Raw genomic sequence first — 12,055 nt, 5'->3', positions numbered from 1 at the left:
AGTTACCATATGATCCATCAATCCCATTCCTGTGCATATATCTGGAAAAGATGAAAACTCTAATTAAAAAAGATACATGTGGGACTTCCGTGGTGGTCCAGTGGCTAAGACTCCACACTCCCAATGCAGGGGGCCTGGGTTCAATCCCTGGTCAGGGAACTAGACCCCATGTGCCGCAACTAAGAATTCGAGGGCTGAAACTAACATCCAGTGCAGTCAAATAAATTAAAAAAAAGAAAAGATACATGTACCCCAATGTTCATAGGAACTGTTTACAGTAGCTAACATGTAGAAGCAAAGTAAATGTCTATCGACAGATGAATAAAGATGTGACGTATATATATACATATAAATATTTCTCAGCCATATTAAAATGAATGAAAAATGACATTTGTCACAACGTGGATGGACCTAGAGATTATCATGCTAAGTGAAGTAAGTTGGAATGAGAAAGACAAATATCATGATATCACTTATTTGTGAAATCTAAAACAGTGATCCAAATGAACTTATGTACAAAACAGAGAGACTCAAAGATGTAGAAAACAGTCATATGGTTATCAAAGGGAAAGGGCGGCAGGGATAAATTAGGAGTTTGGGATTAACAGATATGTGTAAAATAGATAAAAAACAAGGACCAACTGTATAGAACAGGAAGGCTGGATCACTTTTTGCTGTACACTTGAAACTAACACAACATTGTAAATCAACTATAACTTAAAAACTGAAGACAGAAACTTCCTTGGTGGTCCAGGTAAGACCCTGTGTTTCCAGTGGAGGGGGCACAGGTTCGAACTAAGATCCCACATGCCACATGGAGCAACCAAAAAATAAAAAAACATTTTAAAAGTTTAAAAATAAAAATTGAAGAATAAAGAGTATCCTGGTGCTTACCATAATATTCTTTCAACTTTTCTGTAGGTTTGAAAACATTTCCCTGAAACAGGTTAAAAATTATACATATAACTAAGCGATGTGGACTGTTTGAGAGTTTTTACATTAATCGATACTGGGCTGACCTCACAGGCCTGCAAGCCTCATAGTAGCCCAGCCTTGAAACCAAAGAAAGAGCCCAGAGACAGTGACAGAGACATCAATGGCTTCTTGGACAGGGAATTTTACATATCCACAGCCAAGGGTGGCAGAGAAACACCCCCACCCCTGCAATGGCAGAGGGCAGCCCGGACATAACAGCAGTCCTCACTACTTGGGGGAGGAGGAGGTTACCATTTATAAGGGGAATTAAGTCAGGCTGGCTCATCAGTTACCAGGGAAACCAGTAGCTGGGCCACATCCCTCCCAGCCCCTCAGGTTAACAACCTAGAAAGGCAGATGTTTTTCTTTAATAAGCTAGCAGGCAGAGCCCTTCTGATCTAAGAGGTAAGCAGGTTCATATGAGTCGGGTGCCGGTGAAGCAGGGACTGGTCAAGCAGGGGAGATACAGAAAGCAAGAGAACAGCTATCTTGAATGGCCTGACCATACAACATAATTGCTTGTTCATTTTGTGTGGGCCAGCACTTACAGATAAATGGAAGTAAGCACAATGTACAGAAAAATTTAAAGCTCAGTCAAAGACCTTCATTTTACTATGATCAATCCAAAACCATCATTATATGATCTTAGCAAAAGAGCATCTTGAGACAGTCTCCCTGGAAAGTGGTTTGAGAAGCTGAGTAGGGCCTTCTAAATGAGGGTGGTCTTGGGCTTCTGCTTGTAGCAACCCCCAACCTCAGCATTTTTTTAAAGCTGACATTTTTTTCCTGTTCAGATTGTTTTTGAAGTGGGTTCCCCCACCAGGGATTGAACCCACGCCCCTTAGAGTGGGAGCATGGAGTCTTAACCACTGGACCACCAGGGAAGTCCCCTGTAGTCCCCACCAGTCAGGGCCCTGCCTTTTTCTAAGCTAAACAGACCAGGGAACTTGGTTCCTCAGGGTAATCTTCGCCCACCCTCTGCTCTCAGAGAAAGAAGTCACCCTCAAACCACATCAGAGGGAAGCGAGAACACAAATGCCTTGTGTCCCTTCCTGTAACCTAGCTGGGTGCCCAGCAGCTTTATCATACCTGCCCCACTTAGAGCCATAGTGACAGAATAGTTTCCTATCCATCTGAGCGTCTACTACTAGTCTGGAGACGAATTCTTCAAGAGCAAGCCCAGTTTTAGTCCACTTCTGCTGTCTAAGAATGAAGCCTCTAAAACCCCACATGCCAGGCTGGCCCTTTTACCCCTCACCCTTCCAGTAAGCATTAGGGAGCCATCTCTGCATGCACTCAAGTCTCCCTCCTTATCCATATAGACTTTGATGTTCTTTTTCTATCTTTGTCCAAACAAAAATGACTAAAGTCCTAAGGTACAACATCACCACTTTATTTAGGAGATAATCAAATAGGATACAGGGCTGACACAAATCACTGTACATAAAATGATACAAATCTGTTACATTTTCTAGAAGAGACTCAGTCCTTATAAACAAGGAAGAAAAACCAGAAGAGTGCCTAAAGGACTATAGTGTTTTGGACAAGGGTCCCCACACGCCCTTGAGTGAAGGTGGCCTCTGGTGGAGGTGGTCCTTTCAGTAGGAAGACAAGCAGATGGTTCCTCTGCAGAAGCCAAGCCTCCTGGCCCCACCCACCCTCAGCGGCAGGCCTTGTTGAACTCCTGGAGGGTCCAGCGTTTGTTCTCAGTCGCCTGCTTGAGTTGGGTGTACTCTTTCACCAGTTTGTCAAACTCCTCCCCGAGGACCTCATAGGTGTTCAGGACCTGTCGGGACTTCTCCATGTCCTGCTCTTGTAGGCGAATGGCCCCCTCCAAACGGTCCCTAAGAACCCAGGCACAAGAGATACAATATAAGGATCTGGCTCCTCAGAAAATACACAAAACTGGGAAGGCACAAAAATGAATGAGTCTGGAGGGTGTGGGGTGTGTGGAAGAGCTGTATCAGGCTTTTGGGAGTTCTCACCTAATGAGACGATGAACTTCCACTTTCTCAGCGGTGTAAGTGTCAGACAAAATCTTTAGCTCTTCCATCCTGACCAGGGGAGGAAAGAAATGTCAAGCTGAGGATCCTAGACAGCAGCAGACTTAGGAATGGGACACAGGACCTGCCCATGGTCAACGTATGGGTTGAGCAGTGACAAGCAGTCATTCCAAATTCCTGAGCAATTTAGCTCACAGCAAAGCACCTATTTCATAAGGCTTTAAAATGAAAGACCCAAGAATGCTGACAGCTTTAGATTAATCCAAAGGCTAACAGGGCTATGTGACATTTACTGCATACCCACAGGGTGTCAGGCACGGCAGGGAGGAAAGCGATGAGGGAGAGGGTTGGAGGGGTGGGGTGTGAGACGGAGTCTCTCAGATCCACAGGGGTCACAGCTCACCGCAGCTTAAGGATCATGGCGCTGCACTTGATCTCCAGGTACTGGGCATTGATGCGGTCCAGCTCAGACTGAGTCTTCAGCCGGTGCTCCTGAAGAAGCCTCTGCAGCAAGGCCAGGCAGCGGAGTAGCACCTGAGCCCCCAGGAGGCAGGAGGAAGAGGGCAGCCACAAAAGACAGCAGAAAAGAAGGCAGATCAGAAATCCCTGGCTTAGGAATTCCCTGACGGTCCAGTGATTAAGACTCTGTGCTCCTACTGCAGAGGACACGGGTTCGATGCCTGGTTGAGGAAGATCCATATGCCACTCGGTATGACCAAAAAAAATCCCTGGCTTCCCTAGAGGGGCCCCTGGGGTCAGGGTAGAAGAGAAGGGAGGCTGCCCCACTGCCCTGCCAGACCTGGGAGTAGGTGGCACTCTTCTTCTCCAGCAGCACCATCTGCTCCTCCTGCTGGCTCTTGGCAGCCTGGCACTGCTGCTTCTCACCTGCCAGAACCTCGGCGAGGTTCCACACCTTTGCTGCTTTCAGGGTTTCACTGTCCAAATCTGGGCAAAGAAACAGAATGCTGGATGGGAAAACCCTAACTGTTCCTGCCTTTTGAAAGCCATGTCTCAGTACCCCTCTCCTACATCCAGCCCTACAGATTCTGTCTTCCTTACAGGTTTTCTTCTGATGGCCTGATAAAAACAGCCCAGTTCTCATAATTAAGTTCTCTCCATCTGCCTGAAATGCAGGAGACTGGGGTTCAATCCTTGGGTCAGGAAGATCCCCTGGAGAAGGGTATTCTTGCCTGAAGAACTCAATGGACAGAGGAGCCTGGCAGTCACAAAGAGCCGCAAACAACTGAGTGACTTCTTTCACTCTCACTCTGAATTCCAGATGTGGCCCTTGATTCCTTTTTTTTTTTTTTTTTTAACCCTTGATTCTTAAATCACAGAAATAAAGACAAAACAAGAGGCTTCCCTGGTGGCTCAGTGGTAAAGAATCTGTCTGCCAATGCAGGAGATGTGGGTTCCATCCCTGAGTGGGGAAGGTCCCCTGGAGAAGGAAATGGCAACCCACTCCAGTATCCTTGCCTGAGAAGTGGACAGAAGTGGACAGAGGAGAAGTGGACAGGTAGGCAACAGTCCTTGGGGTTGCAAAGAGTCAGACACCACTTAGCAACTTAACAACAAAGACAAGGTGGACACCTATTAGCCTGAACCTTCCTCCCTATTTCATTCTGATTCTCTTAAGAAGAACTCATCCTTCCGTGTGGCAAGAGGACACTGCCACTCAGCACTGGCCAAACGAAGGGAATCCACACAAAATTCCTCACTCTTATTCTACCAGCAAGGGAACAAAAAAGTAAGCATTTCCAATGCTTCCCAGCTTCTGTCCCAAATCTAAAACTCAACACATTATTCTCAAAAGAGCAGCCCAGGAACCCTGAAGGCCAGCCGTGAACAGGACACAGCCAGCACGCACCTGAACTGGGATTGTGGTAGCAGAGCACAGTGAAGCATTTCTTCTTGAGTTGCTCCTCCACTTCCAGTGGGAGCCGGGCTCTCATATACACAAAATCCTGCAGCCACAGAAGAGAAGGGGGAGATGCAGACAGACAGCCGGAACTTGGAAGATCCAGTCAATGAATACGTGATGATAACAATCTCAGTGATAACCAAGGAAAATGCATCGAGGGACTTCCCTGGTGGTCCAGTGGCTAAGACTCCGTGCTCCCAGTGCAGGGGGTCTGGGTTCAATCCCTGGTCAGGGAACTAGATCCCACATGCTGCAACTAAAGATCTTGCATGCCTCAACTAAGAATGGGCACAGTCAAATAAATAAATAAAATTAAAAAAAAAAAAAAGAAAGAAAATGCATCGAGAGTCATCAGGGAGATTTAATTTCAAGTCACCAGGGAGATTAATGTTAGCAAAGACTACAGTGGCTGTCAAGATCCCATGCTGATGAAAATGTGGGGACCTAGGGCACTGGAAGCGCCTCTCTGCAGTTTGCCAATATGTACCAGTGTGTTCTATGTGTGTGGCCTGTGACCTGGCGATCCCACTTTAAGGACTAACACTTGAGAAATAATCATACAAAGACACATATGAACTAGTACATTCCTATCATAGTGTTTCTACTAGCAAAAATGTGGAGACAACCTTAAATTAATATCCATCAATAAGGGTGAGCCAATTGTGCTACATATATACAATGAAATCCATCTGTGATTAAAACTGGTGATATACAATAAGGACACTGAGCACTAACTATATGCCTGGATACTGTGCAGAGAGTGCTTTAGGAAGGGGAGAGGAATAAATTAGGATCTTGGGACTATCATATACATACTACTATATATAAAATACATTACCAACAAGGACCTACATATGGCCCAAGGAACGCCAATATTTTATAATAACCCTTAAAGGAAAAGAATCTGAGAAAGAATTGATATATAAGGCTTAACTGAATCACTTTTCTGCACACCTGAAACTAACACATTATAAATCAACTATACTTCAATTAAAAAGAAAAAATAAGAGTGCCTTAGAGAATATCATCTTGTTTAGAGTAATTTGAAAAGTAATATATATTTGAAAATAACCATATACTTGAAAATAAGTCCAAAATATATTGAGTGAAAACAGATTATATTCTATATATGCACAGGAGGTATAATACCATTTATTCGGTTAGCCAAAAAGTTTGTTCAGGTTTTTCCGCAACATCTCATGGAGAAACCCAAATGAACTTTTCGGCCAACCCAATATTTCAAGTTATATATACTAATACTGCATTTATTTCTAGACTTAGTATTTCAGCTCTTACTTTCTTCCTTGTAATGTTTTTCTTTCTTATTTACTTAAGTTCTACCACCATGAACAAGTGTCATTCTCACAGAAAGTTTAACCACGAAATGTTTCAATACATGGGAGAATTTAAGCCATTTCCCTTCTTTGGTCTCAACATCTGTCCCCCCAGCCTCTGACCTCTGAGGGTGGCATGAGCTCCAGAAGGTCCGCCTTCTCCAGCCCTAGCAGTGGGGGCACCTCCCTCTCCTGGCTGGGACCTAAGAGCCGTGTCAGCTCAGTCACGAGTAGCCGCTGTTCAAGGGTCTCGTGAAACTGGGAGAGAGAATAAAAAGCAAAAAAGAATTTACTATAAAACTTTCCCCATTCCACCTCCTCCACCCTCACGAGCAGTTCTTCACATATCTTCAAAGTCCTCAAACATGTCATCCCCTTTGGCAACTTTCTAGCTGCCAGTGCTTTCTCCTGTCAATCCTCCTTTTCAAAACCCTGACAACACACTCACCTCTTTCCCCATAACTACAGTCCCTGTCTTTCTTGATACCCGTTACTCAAAACTCCTATTTCCCCCATATCATAGACTCAAAGGAAGCCACAGCTGTCCCCGTCATTCCTACAGCTGCTCCCAGCGCTCACTTCCTGCTTCCTGCCTCACCTTTCTGTCCTCAGAAGTTAAATCTGCATCTTGTGTCTTCACACAGTAGTCCACAAGTAGCTCTTGAATGACTCTCTGTAAAATCTCAGACCTTAACCATGTTGTCTTATACAGTCGAACGTCCTTCCACGCCTGGAAAACCGAAAAAATCCCAGGTGGGAGCCCCTCTCTCTCAGATGATTTTTTTCTTCCTCCCAGTCAGCCCTTCTCCCAGTGCCCTTACCTGAGCCTGCTCCTTTGCCAGCGTGAGGCTTAAACCACTCTCGTCCACGTGTTGTGAGAGACTCAGCAGTAGTTGGCTGAAGTGTGGGTTCTGTAACAGGTCCTCTTCACTCAGGTTACAAGGAGGAAGCTGTTTGCTGCACACTTAATGAGACGTCCCCCATAGGGACCAAAAAGCAAAGACAGTAGTATGGATTCAATTTATATAATCGAGCATAAGATATGGGAAGGTAAGGGTCAGTAGCTCAGTCATGTCCATGTTCAGTGGACATACTCATGCTCAGTCATGAGGATTCTTTGCGACCTCATGGACTATAACCCGCCAGGCTCCTCTGTCCATGTAATTTCCCAAGCAAGAATACTGGAGTGGGCTGCCATTGCCTACTCCAGGGGGTTCTCCAAACCCAGAGTTCAAAGCAGCATCTCCCTAGGCTTCTGCATTGGCAGGCAGATTCTTTACCACTGAGCCACCTGGGAAGTCCCCATAATTGAGCATAACTCTCAGCTTAATAGTCACTTCCAAAAAACCCTTAGGTTTTTGATAGGGAAGTTTTCTAAATCAAATGAAAACTTTTTTTAAAAAATAGGGAATTCACTGGCAGTCCAATGGTTAGAACTTCATCCTTTCACTGCCAAGGGCCTGGGGTTCAATCCCTGGTCAAGGAACTAAGATCCCTCAAGCCTTGTGGCACAAGTAAAAAATTTAAAAATCCACAAATAAACTAAAGGCAGTTCTCAAAGTAACAAGCATTTATATTATATACAAGGACGTTAACCAAGAATTAGAGAACAAGCCTTAAAAAAAGCTAAGAGCCTAGAAAATGGAAATACAGTTGGAAAATATTAGACAAAGAGAATCAAGAATAAGGGACTCTTTGGTAGGACTCATCACACTACCTAAAATGCCTCATTCACACATAATAACTAGAGTTTTGGGGGACGGAAAAAAAACAACACATGTACAGTTCCAACTTGGGATGTGATCTCTGGTTGCATAAGCAAGACTGAGAGAGGGTATATTCTTAAGAATAAATTAAAAAATTAACTAACTAAATTCTCCTTATTGTAAATAGACTGAGTACCCCATGTGGATGCAGAACAGTACACGCATGAGAAAAAGTGCAAGAAGCCAGGTTGTTGTTCAGCTGCTAAGTCATGTCTGACTCTTTATGACCCCATGGACTGCAACACGCCAGGCTCCTCTGTCCTCCACTATCTCCCAGAGTTTTCTCAAATTCATGTCTATTGAATCAGTGATGCTATCTAACCATCTCATTCTCTGCCACCCCCTTCTCCCTTTGCCTTCAATCTTTCCCAGCATCAGGGTCTTTGAGTCGGCTCTTCACATCAGATGGCCAAAGTATTGGAGCTTCAGCAACAGTCCTTCCCGTGAATATTCAGGGTTGATTTCCTTTAGGATTGACTGGTTAGATCTCCGTGCAGTCCAAGGGATTCTCAAGAGTCTTCTCTAGTACCACAATTTGAAAGCATCAATTCTTTGGCTCTCAGCCCTCTTTATGGTCCAACTCTCACATCTATACATGACTACTGGACAAACCAGTAGCTTGACTAATAGCTTTGACTAGATGGACCTTTGTCAGCAAAGTGATGTCTCTACTTTTTAATATGTTGTCTAAGTTTATCATAGCCAGATTCCATATGCTCAAGGGGCTTTTTTTTCCATCTGTTTTCCCACATGCTTTCTGCTGGGGTCTTCTATTTTACTTTCACATACCAAACACATTTTAATTCTCTGGACCATCATACCAAAGTCCTTTTAGAAAATTAAAAGTCTCTTTTTTTTCTCCCAAGGCATTAAAAAATCAATATGGAAATGGTTAAAATATAGAAGATTTACGTTTTCAAAGGACTCAAGATACAGAAAACATCTGCAATAGGCAAAGAATTCAAATATGGAAGGATTCTGAGATTTTAGAGGGTAAGATATGAGAAAATTCAAGATACAGCTTTCAAAAGTTCACTGGCCACCCATGTCATCAGGATATGCTTGCCAACACAGCATGGGAACATCTTGAAATTTCAGTCTATTGCACTAGCAGGTACTGAACAGGCGTTTGTATAATCTGTCTTTCAATAAGAGAGTGTTTAAGAATCTTCAAGGATTCTAGTTTCCCTAGGAACTTATGCTTCTGTGAGAGAAACCGTACTGGTGAACATTATAAATAAATCCTTTTTATTTTTTTGGCCACACCTCAAGACATCTTATTTCCCCAACCAGGGGTTGAACACAGGCCACAGCAGTGAAAGTGCCAAGTCGTAACCACTGAACCACCAAGGAATTTCCCCTTTTTATTATAGAAGACAATACCCTAGATAACACCATTTTGGGACTTCCCTGGTGGTCCAATGGTTACCAATCTGCCTGCCAATGCAGTGGCCATGGGTTCAATCCCCGGTCTGGGAAGATTCCACATGCCACAGGGCAACTAAGCCATGGGCCACAGCTACTGAAGCCTGCGTGCCCTAGAGCCTGTGTTCTGCAGCAAGAGAGGCCACCGCAATGAGAAGTCCTTGCACCCCAACTAGAGAAAGACCACGTGCAGCAATGAGGATCCAGCACAGCCGAAATTAATTAGTTACTTAAAAAAAAAAAAAGACCTCTCTGGATAATTCTTCAAACCTCTTGCAAATGACTGCCCTTACCTTGTTGTAGCATTTCCATCCCTTCTCCAGGCGAGCAGAAATCGCCGGATGCCATCTGCTTTTCTGGTGATTCTTATCTGTTCAACTGAGTAAAAGAAAGCAAAAAGATATATAAACTGGCTTGGCTGCCCCAGAGAGCCAACTACCTTGGGTTCAAATTTCTGTTGTCTACAAGCTGGGGAGGAGGAACACCTCTTACAGGGAAGTACTATATCACACATCCTGGGTCCTGTCTGAAAAGAAGCCTCCTTGGCAAAGAAAACTTTCCAATTCACTAAACAGAAGGATGCCCCCCCCACCCCCCTACTATTATGTCTAAGGTTAAAACTGAGCCGCTGCTTTCTAGCTATGAGTGAGCTGGGGAAGGGGAGGGGGGAGAAATCCGTCTGTTTTTTCCTCCAAATAACTCAGCTATCAAATTCCACAAGAGTTACTTGTGCTTCTTTAACTTGTCCTTTCATCTGAGATCTGTTGGTAGCTTTTGATCATTAGCTCTAGAAACATCCTTCAGGAGTGACACATCATTCCACACTTGAACAAAAACAACTGGTTTTCACATAACAGCATTAGGAAAGAGCACCCGGAGGAAAGAGCAAGACAGGAAGACTGACAGGGAGGTCAGTGCCAGGAGAGGAACGCAAAGGTGTGTTCATGTGGCTGAGGCCTGGACACGTGAGCCCTCAGCCCTGAGTGTTTAGTCAGAACCCCGAGTACACTGAAAAGAATGCCAGCTACACAAAGAGGAGGTAAGGATGGGCACAGTTTAGACTCTAGAGCCAAAACTTTTCCCTTGACATTATTCCCGCCACCCCCCCCCCCCGTTTTTTGCTCCAACCCCCCTCTCTGTAAGGTATCAAACTCTTAAAAGAGCAGCTGAGCCTCCCAAAACAGAACAGACATAGGTTATTAGGATTTAACACTTCATGTTCACAGAACATTTGGTTTACTTCCTGGTTTTATGAGTAACATCAAAGTAACTACTCATTTGTTTTGTAACATGGTCTAGAGGGGGACGCAGCTGAGTCGGAATACTTAGACTTAATTTGCAGCTCAGCCTAGTTGCCTCTGTGTGAATTTAAGGGAAAAGCTTTTTTGTGCCAAACTTTTTCCCACCTGCAAAACTGAGATAACGACTCCTGCCTTGGATGAGACATTAAGAATTAATAACACAATCGACTTGTCAACAAAAGGCACTACTTAGCTAAGCTCAGTGTTTTAGCGATTCTGTTTATCAAGGATCTAAGCCTGCAAATAAATTCTTCAGGCGCAAACTTCGCTCACGGAAATGAGGACCAACCCAAATTTCAAAAAAGTCATCTGTTCTTCCCTCCCTAGGGGAACTGCTCTCTTGGGGTATTTAGGGTGATTTTCTTTACCCTTTTAAAAGTCTTACAGGGCGTGAACGGTGGGGGCAATCAGGCTCGATTCTCCACCCTTTGCACTCAGACGTGTTAAAACGCTCCTACAAGGACCCAAGCATTTAAATGTTCTGACTCAGGCGTCTTTTAAATTCTTAGAGCTGTCTTTACACGCTGCACTGAACGTTAAATTGATTTTACAGGTATTTTCACAAGATGTGACCCTTACAGGGCCCGAGATGAATCAAAATGCGAAGCGGGCTCTCCGGCGCCTACTTTCCTTCCGTCTGGGTAGCCAAGGATTCCCAAGGGCGAGGGCGGTCTCGGCGGCCGGAGACCGAGGACTGGCCGGAGACCGAGGACTGGCCGGCTTGACTTTCCCAGAGCTCCTTCTCCCCGCAGCGCCACCCGCTGACCCTCCGGAGCAAACCTGCACAGCAAGGGGCAGCTGAAGCTCCCGAGGCGGGGCCAAGGGGGCTGAGGCGGGCAGGTGGGCAGCCGGTGGCCGCAACACTGGACCGCCGCCCGCGCCCGGCCTCCGAAACCTCTCGATCCGGCCGGGCGCTGGGGCTGCGGGAAGCTAGGCCTGGGCAGCCAGCGCGGGAGGTCGGGGGAGGGGAAAAGGTCCAAACGCCCAAGAGGCCGCGTGGGAGGGAGGGGCGGCGCCACGCTCAAGGCGGGAACGGCAGGCTCCGCCTCCAGCTGGGCGCGCGCCCTTCGTCCTCCAACGGCCAGAGGACTGGGTGTTTGGAGTCCGGACTGGGAAAGAGAGTCATCGCAGGCAGACTTCTTTGCCCTTTCTCCAAGGCACCTCCCCCACGTTGAGGGAAAATGTTGAGAAGATGGTAATAATTGCCAGCTTTTACTGAGGGCCCACAATGAATCAGACTACGCTAAATGTTTTACTTGCCTTGCCCTGCCCCGTTTAGTTCTTGTGACCTACGAGGAAGTCACTATCATACCCATTTTACAGAGGGGAA

The 12,055-nt window shown here is 45.4% G+C and overlaps 1 protein-coding gene across 6 annotated transcripts; it reads right to left on the bottom strand.

The window, feature by feature from the left end:
• Positions 1-2,347: 2,347 nt before the first annotated feature.
• Positions 2,348-11,595, bottom strand: HAUS4 (HAUS augmin like complex subunit 4). Of its 6 annotated transcripts, none has more exons than XM_061430456.1 (10): positions 11,506-11,595; positions 9,718-9,802; positions 7,055-7,197; positions 6,832-6,963; positions 6,357-6,491; positions 4,846-4,942; positions 3,778-3,923; positions 3,382-3,512; positions 2,961-3,029; positions 2,348-2,819 (listed from the first exon to the last, which is right to left on the bottom strand). In XM_061430456.1, the coding sequence occupies exons 2-10, from the start codon at positions 9,770-9,772 to the stop codon at positions 2,636-2,638; spliced, it is 1,092 nt and encodes a 363-aa protein (XP_061286440.1). In that variant the 5' UTR covers positions 9,773-9,802; positions 11,506-11,595; the 3' UTR covers positions 2,348-2,635. The 6 variants fall into 6 exon arrangements, with proteins under 6 accessions (XP_061286440.1, XP_061286439.1, XP_061286441.1 ...); XM_061430455.1 differs by lacking the exon at positions 11,506-11,595 and adding an exon at positions 11,352-11,427; XM_061430457.1 differs by lacking the exon at positions 11,506-11,595 and adding an exon at positions 11,358-11,427 and having other exon boundaries at positions 9,718-9,804.
• Between the last annotated feature and the right edge of the window lie 460 nt (positions 11,596-12,055).

This window comes from Bos javanicus, chromosome 10 (genome assembly GCF_032452875.1).
Source record: "Bos javanicus breed banteng chromosome 10, ARS-OSU_banteng_1.0, whole genome shotgun sequence".
Classification (NCBI taxonomy): domain Eukaryota; kingdom Metazoa; phylum Chordata; class Mammalia; order Artiodactyla; family Bovidae; genus Bos; species Bos javanicus.
The sequence above is the reverse complement of the archived record's forward strand: the minus strand, read 5'-3'. Positions and strand labels throughout refer to the sequence as shown.